Source organism: Brassica napus, chromosome C7 (assembly GCF_020379485.1).
Source record: "Brassica napus cultivar Da-Ae chromosome C7, Da-Ae, whole genome shotgun sequence".
In the NCBI taxonomy this organism is placed as follows: domain Eukaryota; kingdom Viridiplantae; phylum Streptophyta; class Magnoliopsida; order Brassicales; family Brassicaceae; genus Brassica; species Brassica napus.
This window is the reverse complement of record NC_063450.1, coordinates 15,401,622-15,419,156: the sequence shown is the minus strand read 5'-3', so window position 1 is coordinate 15,419,156 and position 17,535 is coordinate 15,401,622. Positions and strand designations below refer to the sequence as shown.

The 17,535-nt window shown below is 34.3% G+C and overlaps 2 protein-coding genes and 1 long non-coding RNA gene across 3 annotated transcripts; 2 read left to right on the top strand and 1 right to left on the bottom strand.

The window, feature by feature from the left end:
* Window positions 1-3,070, top strand: LOC106442132. Its single transcript, XM_013883857.1, has 6 exons — window positions 1-879; window positions 1,114-1,278; window positions 1,350-1,451; window positions 1,524-1,671; window positions 1,746-2,662; window positions 2,771-3,070. Exons 1-6 carry the CDS (start codon window positions 1-3, stop codon window positions 3,068-3,070), a joined length of 2,511 nt encoding a protein of 836 aa, XP_013739311.1.
* A 1,785-nt stretch (window positions 3,071-4,855) lies between these two features.
* On the bottom strand, window positions 4,856-5,826 carry BNACNNG14050D (S-protein homolog 3). Its single transcript, XM_013885486.2, has one exon. The coding sequence runs from the start codon at window positions 5,285-5,287 to the stop codon at window positions 4,856-4,858; it is 432 nt and encodes a 143-aa protein (XP_013740940.1). The 5' UTR covers window positions 5,288-5,826.
* A 1,410-nt stretch (window positions 5,827-7,236) lies between these two features.
* LOC125590315 lies at window positions 7,237-9,979 on the top strand. The gene is made up of 3 exons (XR_007326630.1): window positions 7,237-8,793; window positions 8,930-9,556; window positions 9,673-9,979. It is a non-coding gene; the product is annotated as an uncharacterized LOC125590315 (long non-coding RNA).
* The last annotated feature ends 7,556 nt before the right edge of the window (window positions 9,980-17,535 follow it).

Genomic DNA, 17,535 nt, shown 5'->3' with positions numbered 1-17,535 from the left:
ATGAGTTTTGGATGTATATTGGAGATGAGAGTAAGGGAGAGGAAAGCAGATGGGATTCTAAAGAAGGTGTTTAAGGACTGGTCTTTTTTGACTAACTATGAACACAATCAGGGAGGGAGAATATGGCTAGTATGGAGAGATGAGGTGAGTATGATTCCGGTTTACAAGTCAGATCAGTTAATCACTTGTTCTGTCAAGTTACCAGATCAGGAGGAATTTTTTTACACTTGTGTCTACGCTAATAACTTGGCAGAAGAAAGGATGGAGTTGTGGGATGATTTGTGTCATCATAATGATTCAAATTTGTTTCGTAACAAATCGTGGATCATAGTGGGGGATTTTAACGAGATATTAGAAGCTGAAGAAAGTTCAAGTTTTGAACATATGGGAAGAACACCGAGTGAGATGAGAGAGTTTCAGCATATGGTTCTTCACTGCAGATTCTCTGATATGGGGTTTCAAGGTCCTTTACACACCTGGTGTAATAAGAGGGAGGAAGGTGTGATATGCAAGAAATTGGATAGAGTTCCTATGAATGATGTTGCACTATTGAGATTTTCGAGCACTTACTCTGTGTTTGAAGCTGGTGGTAGCTCTGATCATTTGAGATGTAAGTTCCATTTACTGCCCGAGAGTGAGAAGTTGAGAAGGCCCTTCAAGTTTGTGAATGTGATTGGCAATTTACCAGATTTTCTCCCAATGGTTAAGGATTATTGGGACACAACTCAGAGACTTTATCACTCAACTTCTGCAATGTATAAATTTTCGAAGAAGCTAAAGAATCTGAAGCCTTTGATTAGAGAGCTTGGTAAAGCTAAATTGGGAAACCTTACTAGAAAAGCAAGAGAAGCTCACGACATATTGTGTGTGAAGCAGCAAGTAACTTTAACCAATCCGAGTACTATTTCTATTCAAGAGGAAGCATAAGCTTATGATAGGTGGTTACATGTTGCTAGCTTGGAAGAGGGGTCTCTTAAGCAGAAAGCTAAATTACACTGGTTAGAGGTGGGTGATCAAAACAATAAGACATTCCATAATGCGGTTCGGTCTAGACAAGCGCATAATACTATTCGAGAGATAAGATGTCAAGATGGTAGAATTGTTACAAAACAGTTGGAGGTAAAGGAAGAAGCAGTGAGATTCTTTTCTGAGTTTCTCAATCAGATTCCTGAGAGCTATGTTGGTACCACCACTGAGGAGTTGAAGAAGTTGTTGGAGTTTAGATGTTCAGACGAAGATGTAGTATGCTTGAAGAAGAGGTTAAGGAGGAAGATATCTGTAAGGTTCTATTTGCTATGCCATCAAATAAATCCCCTGGCCTTGATGGTTTCCCGTGTGAATTCTTTAAGATTGCTTGGCCTGTTATTGCTCATGATTTCACGGTTGCTATCCAGTATGTCTTCAGGTTTGGGTTTCTGCCTAAGGGAGTTAACTCAACCATTTTGGCGCTGGTTTCTAAGAAAACTGATTCGATGGAGATGAGAGACTATAGACCTATAGCGTGCTATAATTTTTTGTATAAGGTGGTGTCGAAAATCTTAGCAAACAGACTCAAGGTGCTTCTTCCGAGAGTCATTACTGAGAATCAATCGGCATTCATTAAAGGTAGATTGTTGTTGGAGAATGTCTTACTCGCCTCGGAGCTGGTCAAGGACTACCATAAAGAAGCTGGTTCTCCTAGATGTGTGATGAAGATTGACATCTCGAAAGCGTTTGATTAGGTTCATTGGTCATTTGTCTTGCAGAGTCTGGAGGCAATTGGGTTCCTGCTAAGTTCATCCAATGGATAAAGCTTTGTATATCTACTCCCTCATTCTCGGTGCAAGTAAATGGCGAGTTAGCAGGGTATTTCCAAAGTACAAGAGGACTAAGCCAAGGATGTTCCCTTTCCCCTTATCTCTTTGTCTTGTGCATGAATGTCTTATCACATAAGATTGATCAAGCAGTGAAGGAGAAGAGATTTAAGTTCCATCCACGTTGTAAAGAGCTATCCCTCACCCACCTCTGTTTTGCCAACGACCTTATGGTATTTGTGGAAGGAACTAAAGTGTCCATTGAAGGAGCGTTGTCAGTCTTTGCTAAGTGGTCTGGTCTATATATAAGCATTGAGAAATCAACGGTGTTTATGGCTGGAGTAGCAGAAGAAGAAAGAAGTAAAATCTTACGGAATTTTCCTTTTGCTGAGGGAAATCTCCCTGTTCGCTATTTGGGGCTTCCTCTGATGGCTAAAGGTATGTGTAAGCCTGATTATCTCCCATTAGTGGAACGTGTTCGAAGTAGGATCAACACTTGGAACTGTAGATTTCTATCTTACGCTGGCCGCTTGCAGTTGATCAATGCAGTATTGATGAGTTTGGTTAATTATTGGGCTGCGGTGTTCAGGCTTCCAAATCAATGTATAAAGGAGATTGAACAACTTTGTGCTTCCTTCCTTTGGTCTGGACCAACTTTAAAGGCTACTGGGGCTAAGGTTGCGTGGAAGAGTATTTGTAAACCAAAAGAAGAAGGTGGGCTGGGTATTAGAAGTTTGAAAGAAGTGAATAAGGTTTATGGATTAAAGCTCATCTGGAGGCTACTTTTGGGGGAGTCACTTTGGGGGAAATGGATAAAAGTGTTTCTGCTTAAGAAGAAGAGTTTTTGGGAAGTAAAGTCTTCTACTCAAGTTGGTTCCTAGATGTGGAAAAATATATTGAAACTGAGAGACGATGCAAGATACTTCTTTAAGAAGGAGGTCAGGAATGGTAGAAGTATTTCTTTTTGGTTTGATCAGTGGTCTGATAAAGGTATCTTATTTGATCTACTGGGGGATCGTGGGATTATCGATTTGGTCATAAGGAAAGAAGCCACTATAGAAGAAGCTGTGACGGGTGTTAGAAGAAGACGTAAGCACAGAGTTGAGGTACTTAATGACATTGTAACTGAGTTGATCACTGTCAAGGAGAAGCTGAATCACACCCTTAAGGATGTAAACCATTGGAGATGGAGAAGAGGTTATGAAGCTAAGTTCTCGACTCAAGAAACTTGGCTGTTACTTCGTGAAACTTCTGAACATTGCTCTTGGGCAAAATGAGTTTGGTTCGCTAAGGGGACGCTAAAATTTGGGTTTATTACTTGGCTAGCGGTGTTGAATAAATTGGCTACTATTGATAGAGTATCTTCTTGGAATCCAAGTGTTGATACGACTTGCGTTCTTTGCAAAGCTGCGGCGGAGTCTAGAGATCATTTATTTTTTGAGTGTTCTTACTCTTCTCAGCTCTGGAAACACTTAACTCTTGGGATTCTTTGTGGCTCCTATTCCAACTCCTGGTCTGCTATAGTGATGCTGATTTCAGGAAGTCTTAAGGGGAAGATAAGTTCTTTTTGCATTAGATACTCGTTTCAAGTGGCTGTCTACTCATTATGGAGGGAGAGGAATAACATAAGACATGGGGAGAAGCCTAAGTCTATTTCAATAATGAAGAAGCTTGTTGACAAAGAAGTAAAGAACAAGCTTAGTTTACTGAGTAGACAAAGAAGGAAGGGAATGTAAGGGAGCTTATAATATTGGTTTAGAACTAGAGTGTAAGTAGTTCTTTGGTAGAAACCATGATTAAAGAGTAGTAAAGTTTTGATAATGTCTACACTTGATGTAAAAAGGATTTTTGATGAATAAAATTTAACATTCATTCAAAAAAAAAAATAGTGTTTTCATAAGCAGCTGAGTGACAAAGTTATAAGAATCTAGGGATAAATGCAGCTGTTAGAAAGCTTGGGAAAGACAGAATGTGAACTCCAGAAACTTCTTAAAGAGAAAAAAAAACTTCTTTAAGAGGTTTCACCAAATAAATTTGAGAGAATAAACATGCTATTGAGGGTAAACTAAGAAGAGACTGCAAATCTAAGAGATGAGATAAGATTGATGTCAGCTCACTAGCAACTCGACACTAAGGAATATGAATCTGAGGCACAGCATCCACATCTCTGTCTTTATTTGAAATTAGCCCACAATCCTACATTAAAAAATAGATATTAGCCTAATATATATAATACAATGCTCTCTCAATCTATGCTGCCACATCATTTTAAGATGGAGCAAATGCTAAGACATAACCAAGTGGTCCTAGCCTATTGGTAAATGAGCTCCTGCTTGAGCTTCCGCTCTGAGTTCGACTCCTTTTGGTCGTTTAGTCGTGCCATATTGATCGAATAGTTGTGTATCCGGATGCAAGGTCTCGTGGGATTATTCTTTAGGCCTAGAAATTTTTTGAGATCTCCGCGGTTATAAAGAAAAATATTCTAAGACATCATCTCCCAAAAGAAGATGTTTTTTTTTTTTTCACAAAATAAGAAGCTCAAAATGGGACGTAAAGGCCCGTCATTATTAAATGTTACCTCACCTATCGTTTGTTTTCGTAACCCACTAACAGTCCTCTATGTTTACAATCTCCTCCTCAAATTTCATAATTTCCACTGCAACTTCTGTTACGCCTCTCCTCAAAATTAAAAACATGTGGAGCAAAACGACCATGCTCAAGTGGTTTATAGAGGTGAACGCTACATTGCTAACAATTAATTTGCTTGCACTGTCAATATTGAATATGCAAACATTAAATCATATTTTTGCATCTAACTGATAATATATCCTATTTTCAAATATAATTTTAAATATCTGGACGGATACTTTGTATTTTCTGAGAGTGTCTCAATGATTCATGTTCTACCTAGAATGACATGGAAGTATAAGATTATAATTTCTAGTTGGGGTGAATGCACAAGAAAGAGTGATAAAATATACAAAATGATATCAAAAACACTATATTTTTATTTATTCATTTAAAATTGTGGTACAAATAAGCTCAAAATAATAATAACTAATTTAAGAAGCCCATGGAAAACAGTTTGGTTGGCCTCCATCACGTCTATCCCTACATGGTGCTGGTTCGTAGATGCTCCAAATACATTCGCTGCAAACTCCAACTTTGCTTTGTGGATTATCATCTCTATCAGCTCTAAAAATATCAAATGTCGCTGTATTGCCAGGCCAAGCAAAGCTACATGTGTATACTGTTGTTTTACGAAGGTTAACACGAAATCTAAAATCGAAACTATCTCCAGGTCCGAGTGAAATCACCCCTTTATCTTCACCTTTGTTCATGCAGTGCACAATCAATGTTGCACGCGTTACAAGTTTGTTGACAATCACAACAAGTTTTGCTGAGAAGAGCGCAGACGAAAATGATGTAGTTGCGAGGATGATCAGAAATGAAATTAGCATAAAAATAAAATTTTGATTTCTTGACGAAGCCATGGTCTTTTCTTTCTTTCTTTTATATTTGTTGGAGAGTAGTAAAGTAGTATTTATAGATTAAATGATATTTTATTATTTATGACAAGGCGTTTTGTTTAGGTATAAAGAACTTGAGAATCATATATCCGTTATAACATAATAGTATTGTGTATACATTTATCTTGTTTGATAACGTATTTACAAATAAATGTTTAGAAACTAAAAATCTCAATTATTAATTACTTGCCTCGTTAAGAAAATCTTACTTTACATATTAGTCAATTTATTTTTGATAAATCAAGATTTTTGGTGATATCTTTTAACATTTTTGACAAATTGAAAGCCCAAATTATTTGTTAGTTCTTACAAATCTTAAAACATACATAATTTCTACTATACTTCTGATAAATATCCCTATATATTAATCATGGAGCATTACAACGTGTTTTCGTAGCCACTTGTCATCACGAGGATGATTCTTAGAATTCTTAGAAAAATAAGTTGGTCTATATGAACATATACTATGGTTTTTATTAAACTAAATATCAAACTAATTAGTAGTGTACAAAAAAATATTTTTTCTTCTCTTAAATAAAAGATACGAAATTATCTAATATGATTAACATATATATATGACAATTAATGATTATGAATAATACATATTTTATAAAAAAAAGTTGTATCCTCTCTTTTTGTTTAATTTTATTTTATTAGAAGAAATTAAACAATTACATTAAGCATATAATAAAAATTAGATTTTTTCCTATATGTTATATTTTGAATTTTTAAAAACGACTATATATTACTAAAAATGGTAAAAATCATACATTGAAAATTTTGTGATCAATGGTTAAAATTTTTTTGTTCAAACAAGATACCAATGATCATATATTGTAGGGGTGGGCATTCGGATAGCCGTTCAGGTTCTTATTGGGTATTTAGGATTTTAGGATAATTCGATATAAAGATATAGAAACCGTTCTGGTATTTCTACACTTCGGGTCGGGTACGGGTATTTTATGTTCGGGTTCAGATATTTTGGGTCGGTTCAGATATTAAATTTTGAAGAAAAAATAAATAAATTATTCATTGTTTAAGTTTTTTTGTATTTAAAATAAACTTTTAACTTAACTGGTTTTCTAATTTTTAAAAGATTAAACTATTAATAGGTTTGGAGATAAAACTTTAAAAGTAGAAAGAATGTAATTATTTTTAAAAAATTTTAGATGCAACTTTTGTTAATGCAAGAAATAAGAACTTGATATGTATTTTAAGTGAGTAGCAAATGATTTTGTCCATAATTATAAGTATATTATCTAATTTTGAGCAATGTGCATAATTAATATAAATATTTTGAATAAAATGAGAGAAGTAAACTAGAAATATTTTCGGATGTCCATTCGGGTTTGGATATTACCTGTTTGGGTTTGGATATCAAATTTCTCCGAATTCAATAACCGTTCGGGTATTTTGCTACTTTGGTTCGGATTTTTGGATCGGATTCAGATACGGGTTCGGGTATCGGATAAAATGCTAAGCCCTAATAAATCGTATGAATATGAAGTCTGATTAATAGATATTCGTATTATATATATATTAATATCATTTGAAATAAATTATATACTATATAAAAATACATAAATATGTTAATTTCAAAATTTGCAGTGAAAAATTATTGAGATCTTAATATTTAATTTTGAAATTTGTATTAAAAAATCTCACATTAAGAGTTTTGTGATTAACAGTTTAAATTTTTGTTACATCAAATATACAAATGTTAAAAAATAATATGAGTATGAAGTGTCAATAATAAATATTTATATTAAAATATACTATGTATCTATGTCAATATCACTAAAGTTTAATTTAGACCATATAAAATAAATAAAATAATTATTTTGATTTATTTACCAAAAACGTGATTTTAAATTAACAAAGGGTATTAGTTTTGATTTATGTGTTTACTCTAATATATATACTTTTATGCATACAAATTATTTTTTAAATAGGTGGTTTCTAATATCTTATTTGATCCTCACAATACCAGAAACACATTTCTTCAAGTCGAAGTGATTTTTGGAAGCACTATATATATATTTTATTCAGATTAAATAATCTAGTCTTGATTTTTATTCCTAAAAAGATTTTAATGAAATATCATGATAAGATTTCAATCACTTTCTTTTGAGTTTGTTCGAAGAATGAGAAATTTGATTATTTGTCCAATATTTGTTTCTCTCTAATACCCTATCTAACTATTATAAATGTAAGTATGAGAGATTTGAACTATTTTATTATAAGTTTTATAGTTTATCAATTAATAAATCTAACAGTTCTTAGTTTATACATAATTTTACACTATCGGTCATTGAGGAATACTTAGGCTTAGAATATATATATTTTTTATCTGAATAAGTAACTAAACCTCAAAAGCGTAGACTAATAAAATAAGTAATTTGTTTTGTTGTTCTAGAATTAGATGACCTTTAGACCAAACTGGTGAATATATACTAGACAAACATTTATATTTCGAGTCTGCATTTATATTCTATAACAGCTTGATATATTAGATTTAAACACTAACCTGTTAATAGAGTTTTCCGGTGATATTCTTCAAAATTTTTATTTTTATATACGTATCTGAAGTGGAACTAATTTTTTACAGATGTCCATATTTTTAAATTGAAACTTATGTAATTCACCGAATTTATAGAAGAAGTTAAAAAAAGAAACTAAATTCATATCAGTGATACAAAGACGATAACAAAAGCACAATTTTATAGAGGTAGAAAATGAAATCACTTATGGAGAGTTAGTAAACAAATCGAGAGAAGAAAACCTAATCCACTTTCGTCATTATACAATCGATGTTGCCTATTTAGTTTTGGTGATTTGTGTCAGCCGCAAAACTTAATTTCCTTTTGTGCATTAGAAATCTTACAAATAATTAAAATGAGTTGTAATATGTTAGCTCTTTAACAACGATGATACATTTAAGATACCAACATTTGTATTCGTCATTTTATAATACATAAAGATTGTACTGTTGCAAAATATTAAAACCATTTAATGAACAAACATTATTATAAAAACTTACTCTGCACATACACGTGGATTATCATCTAGTCTTATCTATTATTATAAAGATATGTTTCCTTCCTTCCTAGGGGGTCCACGTCATTCGCCATGTCAATAATTCGAGTCATCTGGTCGTGACACGCGCCACAATAAATGAAACGCGGCGTGTGAAGCTTTTTATTAGCATGTGGGTTTGGTTTCGATTTAATTGGGCTTTCCTTTATTTCCTGATGGGTTTTTATTGTTATCTCCGTTTTCTCCACAAAACATGTCACCGAAACCCTAAGGTTTGATTCTGTTCATCTTCCCGATTCAAAAGAAACACTGGAAACGCTTTGTGGTTGTGTCCAAGCGAAGAGACGTCTTCAACATAGTCATCAGCCATTGTCGATCAATCCTTCAATGATTCCCCATTTACTGCCTTCGTCAGTATCTACCACTATAAAAAGGTATGTTCTACATCTTCAAATTCGTCAGATCTTTCTAAGAGATATATCCTGTTTTACACTGTCAATCATTCCAAGCTTTCTAAGAGATATATCCTCAAAAATGGCTAATTCTCCGGTCCTTCTCACCGATTTGAAGGCCGGCCATTGTACCTCCGCCGTTGAGGTCCGCTTGCTTCGGTTCTGGGAAGAAGCTAGGTATGGGAAGCGGCGAGCTAATGGAGGTTGACCTGCTCCTCCTCGACGCTAAGGTAGTTCCGTACTGCTTTGAAACCTAATATTCTGTTTAACGTAAGTCCATTTGTTCATGTCTTGATTATCAAAAATATTTCCCAGAAGCGTTTGGTTATCTTAAAATATTTGGGAGATGATTAATGGTTTTTTTTTGTTGATTCTGAGTTGTTCAAAAAAATTTTATATTTGTTCTGATTGTTTTTCTTTCCGAAGCTTTTTGCTTTGTTTTGTGTTAGTACTGGCGTTGTTCTATTTTCTGGTGATCTGAAGGGAAAACACCCCTCAGACTTTCAAGAAAGAGCACCCCAAAAACAAATTTGTTGCTGTTTGAGTGATTCTTCTCATCTTAAAATTATTTTGTACCTTACCCTCTCAATCTGTACAGTTGTACTGCGGTTAAAGTTCTATGGATAATCAGGTTGGAAATGTAGCTAGAGACCAGTGGAAATCCATGTCATATGTTGTGTTTCTAATTCGTATGTTTGACAATAATGAAAGGATGTAAATCAAAGAGTGAAACCATGAGTTCCAAGTAAGGTTCAGCCATATCTCTGGAAATCTACTTAGATTTATCGTTTATATAGATAGATCATTCAAAACAAATCTTATTATGTTAAAGAATTTGTGCTGGATATTCTAATTTTTCAGATCTCTGTTTGCAAAGGGATGCAATAAGACAACTGTATCACTCTAAGGAGGCTTCTCTTTGGGTGGCATTCTGGGATCACATTTATCATATGGTTTTGATGTTTATGTATTTAATTGCTTATGTTATGTGTACACTTGGTCCTTTAAATATTTTTGTGCGTTCATAGGCTTAAGCTTCCACTTCAGTAGGAAAGGCAACACAAATGTGGACTACAAATCTGAAGTTCCATAGAATAATATAGGATGCTTCAAAGGATCTTCTGGATGCTTTTTTTTTCTCTTTAAATGTTAACTAGGTATTTTATCAGTATGATGAATATTACTTCATCATCTTTTGAGGACTAAACGTATGATAATCAGTATAAGAACAACCAAACAATGATAAATGGAAAGAAAAATGTGAGATGTGGTAGACGACACATTATACTAAAAAAAGGAAAATACACAGTAAAAATGCTTTAAGGAACCAAAAAAGACCATAGAATGAAGATATCGTAATTGTATTGCAAACCCAATATTAGGAGACTATACACAAAACCAAGCACAACGCAAACATTAGGACGACCTTGCAAATCTTAAAAACAAGTACATGACTATCTATGACCCAACAAACTTAGTAAACACAACAATCAAACATCATAATAGGGCCACACCGAACAAAGAACTAATTAGGTCCATCGTTCTTCCGTCAAAGAAATAAAGAGTTTTACACTACTAAACTGTTATAAATAAAAATATAAGCACTTATATACCACACAAAAATGCACATATTAATGAAATAACATGTACTTACTTTTTTTTTTGTCAACAACATGTACTTACTTTGAAAGTCAAAATATAACAAATATTGAGAACTAAGTAACATAATAACATTTGTATGAATTTTATATTGTAAGAAAAGTAGGTTTTCTAAAAATAATAAAAAACATTTTTGTAAATGCCGTAACAAAAATAATAAATGTCAATAATACTTTCATCGAGAATTTTAGGAATATTTAGTTTTATATTTTAGTTCTAAATATATATGATATAAGGATTGATATAAGGATTTATATTTTAATTCTAAAGATATATGATATATATTATTTTTTTACTTTTTGGTTTTACATTTTAATTTTCAAAGATAATTAAATATGATTAGTATAGAAACTATCTTTTCATACATAAGAAAAATAGAAGTCATCCATATATAAATTAAGTATAAAAATTATCAAGCTAACTCCAGAGACTTCTTAATATCTAGCTCTATAAAACCACACGAGTCATTGGCGGATGCTGCATATCCTAACTTCCTCCAGAACTATCAAGATACAGAATACCTAAAAGAAAGGGCTGTCCTGACACCTACCAACAATACATTACAAGAGGTGAACGATTATCTCCTCTCCAGGGTCCCAGCGCAGGCTAGGGAATATTTAAGTTCTGATACCATTGAGTTGGAAGCACATCAGATGATGATTGGACCAACCACTACCCGCCTGAGTACCTAAATTCTCTAGAATTTTCGGGACTGCCCAACCACATATTGTGCTTGAAAGTTGGAGCTCCAGTGATGCTGCTGCGTAATCTTAACCAGGATAAAAGTTTATGCAATGGTACGAGAATGGTGGTCACCCTCCTAGGAAACAGAATTGTTAAAGCTAAAATCATGACTGGGACAGATATTGGGGAAGAAGTTTTGATCCCTAGGATCCAGCTCATTCCCACCACACCATCCATCCCTTTACTTTCCGTCGATGACAATTCCCGATCAGATTGTGCTGCGCCATGACAATCAACAAGAGCCAAGACCAAAGTCTGAAACAAGTTGTTTTATATCTTCCTCACCCTGTTTTTACTCACGGACAGTTGTATGTTGCTATGTCTCGAGTAACAACTCCATCTGGTCTTAAAATATTAGACGAAACTTCCGATATGGACGATGAAGATGGAGTTACTAATATCGTCTACAAGGAAATCTTCAAGGATGTTCGAACAACTAAGGTTATAACTACACTTTATATAATGCAACTATATCAAACTTATTACTTGAAATCTCTTATTACTTGCAGTGAAAGCAAGCGGCACCCGACGACTTTGATGTTTCGTCAACAAACATCGTTCCCAAAACTACCATCACTATTATTTTGATACTCTGCACTCTCTTTTCAGCTTTTACATTTCATGCACACACAACTCTTATTTTATAGTTATACAAATCTCGGATTAATGGCAACATAGTTATTAAATTTTCTATGAAATTTACTAAAACCCGTAAAAACCAAACTAATATATAAACTTTAATATAACACAAACTTTCGGACGGGCCGACCTTAGTATATAATAATAAAGAAGATTTTTCTCCCTTTTCCTTGAACTTCCTTGAACCACATCAGCAACGTGCATGAGGCCTTTTATGCCACGTGGCATGGCATACTCCCTCAATCACAATATTGTTCTCGAGATTGTGCAAGCAGATCTTATAATTGGGCTGCATTGTGTAGTTGGGCCCAAATAACACTAAGCTAAACATACATACTCGATCACGTTACCGTCTCCCTCCCTTCTGCGAATGCTTCTTCCACTTCCCCTTCCCATTGATGTTTCAGAGAAACCTAAGTAGTTATGGCTTTCAATCAATGATGCCCATTACATGCTCATCAAAGACTCTTTAATTTCTATTCAATCTCTCTGATGGAGCATATATATAGATGCATCGGTTGATGATCATCTTTTCGTTTGTATGAGATCATTGAACCTAAAAACGCTCAGAGTTTAATCTGGAAATTGGCAATCAAGCAGCTTGTTTTCTCTGACCTCAAGGCTGGTCGTTGTAGGCAGAATGTGGTAATAAGGCTTTCTCTATCCTTTTTTCTCTCTCTATTTCCAGATCGAAACTTCGCCCCTCCTCACAAATGGCTTTGTCACGGTCCCTCCTTAGCCGATGCTTCCTCCCTCATCAAGCATTACCGGGTCATCATGGTCGGTGATACTCCCTGAGTTGTTAAGCGAAACCATAAGCTGCGTGGAGAACACCGAGGACCATTGGACTCAGCGTAGAGACGTTGTCCCTTAAGCCTGCGTATCGAAGAAGTGGAGATAGATCGCACATGATTATTCCAGAAAAATCACTTCCCCTTCCGTCCTCAAACTGGTATGTCTAGAGAGATTCAATTTTTTTTTTTCATTGAGTTGGCAGTTATGCATTGATTAAAAATAGGGCAAATCTCCAAAATAACACATTTCTAAGTTTATATCACAAAAATAACATTCAAAAACTAAATGACCAAAATAGCACATTTCTAAGTTTATTCTTTGAAAATTTAAATTTTTTTATTTTTCAAAATTTTAAATCTTATCCCCAAAACTCTAAACCCTAAACCCTAAACTCTAAACCCTAAACCCTAAACTCTAAACCCTAAACCCTAAACCCTAAACTCTAAATCCTAAACCCTAAACTCTAAACCCTAAATCCTAAACCCTAAACCCTAAACCTTAAACCCTAAACTCTAAACCCTAAACCCTAAACTCTAAACCCTAAACCCTAAATCCTAAACCCCACCCTTTAACTCTAAACCCTAAGTTTGTGACTTTTGATAAAACATTAAGTGCTATTTTTGTGACTTTTGACCTTGAGTGCTAGTTTGGGAACAAAAACTTAATTTAGTGCTATTTTTGTATTTTTCTCTTAAAAATATCCTAAAGATAAGTTCTTGGGCAAATCTCCAAAATAGCATATTTCTAAGTTTATATCACAAAAATAGCACTCAAAAACTAAAATGACCAAAATAGCATTTTACCTTTTGAAAATTTTAATTTTTTAATTTTTCAAAATTTGAAATCTTATCCCCAAAACCTCATTTCTCAACTCTAAACCCTAAACCCTAAACTCTAAACCCTAAACCCTAAACCCTAAACCCTAAACTCTAAACCCTAAACCCTAAACTCTAAACCCTAAACCCTAAACACTAAACCCTAAACTCTAAACCCTAAACCCTAAACTCTAAACCCTAAACCCTAAATCCTAAATTCCACCCTTTAATTCTAAACCCTAAGTTTGTGACTTTTGATAAAATATTAAGTGCTATTTTTGTGACTTTTGACCTTGAGTGCTAGTTTGGGAACAAAAACTTGATTTAGTGCTATTTTTGTCTTTTTCTCTAAGTTCTTTGATATATTATTAATGATTATTATGTAAAATTGGTTTCTTTGGATCATGATTGAAAGAACAGTTGTAACTGTGATTGAAAGTTGTAGATTTTTAGTTGTGAACTCAATCGGTTTTGTATTTTGTTGAGTTTTCAATTATGGAATTGATAAAAAAGTTCATAAATGCAAGTTCTTTGATCATATTGCTAATAATTATATTGTCAAGTTGATTGCTCTGGATCATGAGTGAAAGAATAGTTCTACCGGTTGCATAGTTGTAGTGGTGAACTTGTTTGTTGCCGCTTTGGCTTAGTATGTTTTTCTTTCTAAGCCAGTTTTTACAAGATGCTGTTGTTTTGAAAATGGCGTTAAATTTGTTACTGAAAATGGCGATAGAATTGAGTTTTCAATTAGGCATTGTTAAATGAAAGTTCTTTGATCATATTATAATGATTATTATGTAAAGCTAATTGTTTGGATCATGTTTGAAAGAATACTTGATACTATGATTGAAAGTTGTATTGGTGATTGTGGGAACAGAAATTCGCACTGTCGATTTCCGTTTAAATAAAAAAAGTAGGAGAACCCTAATTTCCCAGAAGTCTCAGATATCTGCTAATACCACACGCCAAACAATAAGAACACGAAACGAAAACAGTAATAAAATAAGAAATCGAAAAAGAGAGCAAGATAGTTCTTATTCTGAATCTGCGTTTGAGCGTTTACAACAAGGTAAGTGCCTGGGCTACGAGAGCTGTCGGCGAGATTCCTAGTTCTAAAACCCTAAGAAGGCAAAAACCTAATTGAGTCGCAGCTCGAATAACAAAAACGGAAAATTGAATAAAATCGCTCTAAATGCTAAGTTTGCTCTGAGAAAGTCATCTTCCATGCCTCTCGCCTAGGACTCCTTATATACTGGCTCCAAGGTCGGTTTACGTTTTTCCCCTTCTGCCCTTAAGCCGCCATAGCATAAAAATAGAGATATTCCATTTTTTCCGATCTTCGTAATTATCTTCAAAATTTCGTATTTATCCACGGAAACTTGACATTTATCTTTCCTCGCGAACCAAGCGTAAACCGTCATGCGACTTACGGGCTGTTGGTTAAGAAATCGTAAGTTGAGCCTCGAGTCATGTCTTAGGTCCCTTTGGGCCGTCTTCCGACTCGAAGCGTTTATTACGGCTTCTTTCGATAAAGAACGAACTTTCCGCGGTTTTTACGGTTAAGTTTGATCGATAACTTAGAATGGCGGGGAATCGAGAAATGGGTTCGCTACGGTCTTCGGGAGATAGCATCGAAGGGTAGACGAGAATGCATGGACTAATGTCGTATCGACGTTTCGGAAGAGCTCGGTCGCTACGTAGCGATCGAGCTCCTGCTCGAGCTCGGTCGCTACGTAGCGACCGAGTTTCGACTCGAGCTCGGTCACTACATAGCGACTGAGCGGAATGGACGTTCGGTAGCTACGTAGCGACCGAGCCTTGGCTCAAACTCGGTCGCTACGTAGCGACCGAGCGGAGCACGTGTTCGGTCGCTGCGTAGCGATCCTTTTCGAGCTCTTGTCCGATGACTCGCGTTTCCCCCGCAAAGCTTTTCGTAAAGAAGAATCTATTTCGAAAAAGTATTTGTCGAAAAAGGTTTCTACGTTTTTCTTCTTCGGGGATTTGGACGTTAACTTCGTCGCAACCGTTTTCGACCCTAACAGTGATAATTTTTGCTTATCATTGATGATCTTTATTCGTTGCTTTGTATGTCTTCTTTTATAAGCCATCTTATCAAAGATGCTGTTCGATACTGTCGTTTCTCACCTTCTTTTGAAAATGGTGTGAGAGATTTGTTAAATATCTGAGTTTCCTCTGAGATTGATGCAGCTAGGTCTACGAGACTTTTCTAATCAGTGCCTGATAAAGAGGAACAAGAGACACCAACCTTTTAGCTCAGCTCTTTCTGTTTTATAGATGTTTTTGGAGAAGTGATGGGTATCAATACTGCTTACGATGAAGAATTACAAGAGCATTCAACGTATTATGGCAAACATATGCTTTCACAGGTCATATCTACTTATCCTTTTAATTGGAGACTGATGCAACTCGGTTGAATGTACTCACATACACGGATTGTTTTCACATTTTCAGGCTGATGAGTGTATTTGTTTATCTTGTTCGAGGCTCAACTTGAATTTAAATCCTACAACTAACCCCACGAGTTTAACACGAAGCCATCTCTCAAGAACAAGTCAACGCCGTACAGAGATATAAAAATCGCTACTTTGGTATTGATGTGGAGTTCTAGAAGCAGAGAAAATGACTCAACTGAGCTCAGATAAAGTAAACATGGGCTAAAGAAAGCAAAAGGAGAGTAAACATAGTACCTTTTTAGCACATAGTAGACATAGTACTTTATTCTCTTTGCGAAGAAGCTCTTTGTACTACAAATCTTTTAAAACGATTACTAATGGACACACAATTAAATATCTCTCTCCAAGTTACACATGGGCTGTGAATTGTGATTAAGAAACCAAAAAAACTAACCTCTTTTCCCTAGAATTCTTCTAACTTTTCTTTATTAAGAAAAAAAAAACCGAAAATCCCAGAGACTTCTCGGATAAATAAGTTAGTTTTGCAATTGACCAAAGTTTGTCAGAAATTTGACTTTTTATAGAAGACTTCTCGGGAAAAACTTCTATAGAAGTCTTCTGAAAGTATTCCCGAAGTCTTCTCACTGTCGCAAGAAGTTTGCGTGGATTACTTTTGCAATTGAAAAATAATAGTGAAACATTTAAAATTAATGAGAAGACTTCAGGAAGAAGACTTCTTTAAAATTCTTCTCAAATTTTATTATGGGTTCTGGACAAACCTTGGGTTACGAGAGAAGACTTCTACAGAAGTCAAAATATAGTCAATTGCAAAAATATCCCGGGTAGACTTCTTTTGACATTAAGAAAACTTTCAGAAGACTTCTATAAAAAGTCAAGTTTCTGACAAAGTTTGGTCAATTGCAAAACTAACCTATTTATCCGAGAAGACTTCTCTAGAATTCTTATCTGGCATTTTCGAGAATTTTTCAAATTTAAAATTAAGCCAATATCCAAATTTCTTACATAGAGTAGACTTCTTAAGAAGTCTTCATTCGTTAATTTGCAATTGCAAAAAAGACCTAAATAGAAGACTTCCGTAGAAGTCTTCTACGTCAATGTTTAATAAACTTTCATTTTCTCTACAATTAAAATGACTTTTTAATATTTTCTTATTAGTTCACGTGTATTAGTCAATATTGGGGCTCCTGAATGAAATTCATAACTTATTTGGTCATAATTATGCGATTTCAAATATTTATGTTTACTAATGTTTCTAGCTAATCCGAGAAGGCTTCTTAAGAAGTCTTCTCTAGTAGACTTCTGGAGAAGTCTTCTACTTTAGATTTTCAAGAGTGTTAAGTAATTTCATGGTATGTTTTTAACTTTCAAAACTTTTAATAAACTTCAATAATATCAAGTTATGTGGTTTAATGTGTCTCTTTAGATCATAAGGTATAATTTTTAACTTTCATGAGATTTAAAATTTCAACTTTCACTTAAAATTCAAGTTTGATCTTTTATGAATTTGACTAAATTTCTTGTGAAGTCTTCTCTCTTAGTTTTAGTAAATTTGACTAAGTTTTTTTGTTGTTGTGTTTTGTTATGAGTGAATAGAATGGTTAAAAAAATTTCTTAGTATGTTGTATCAATAACTTCAA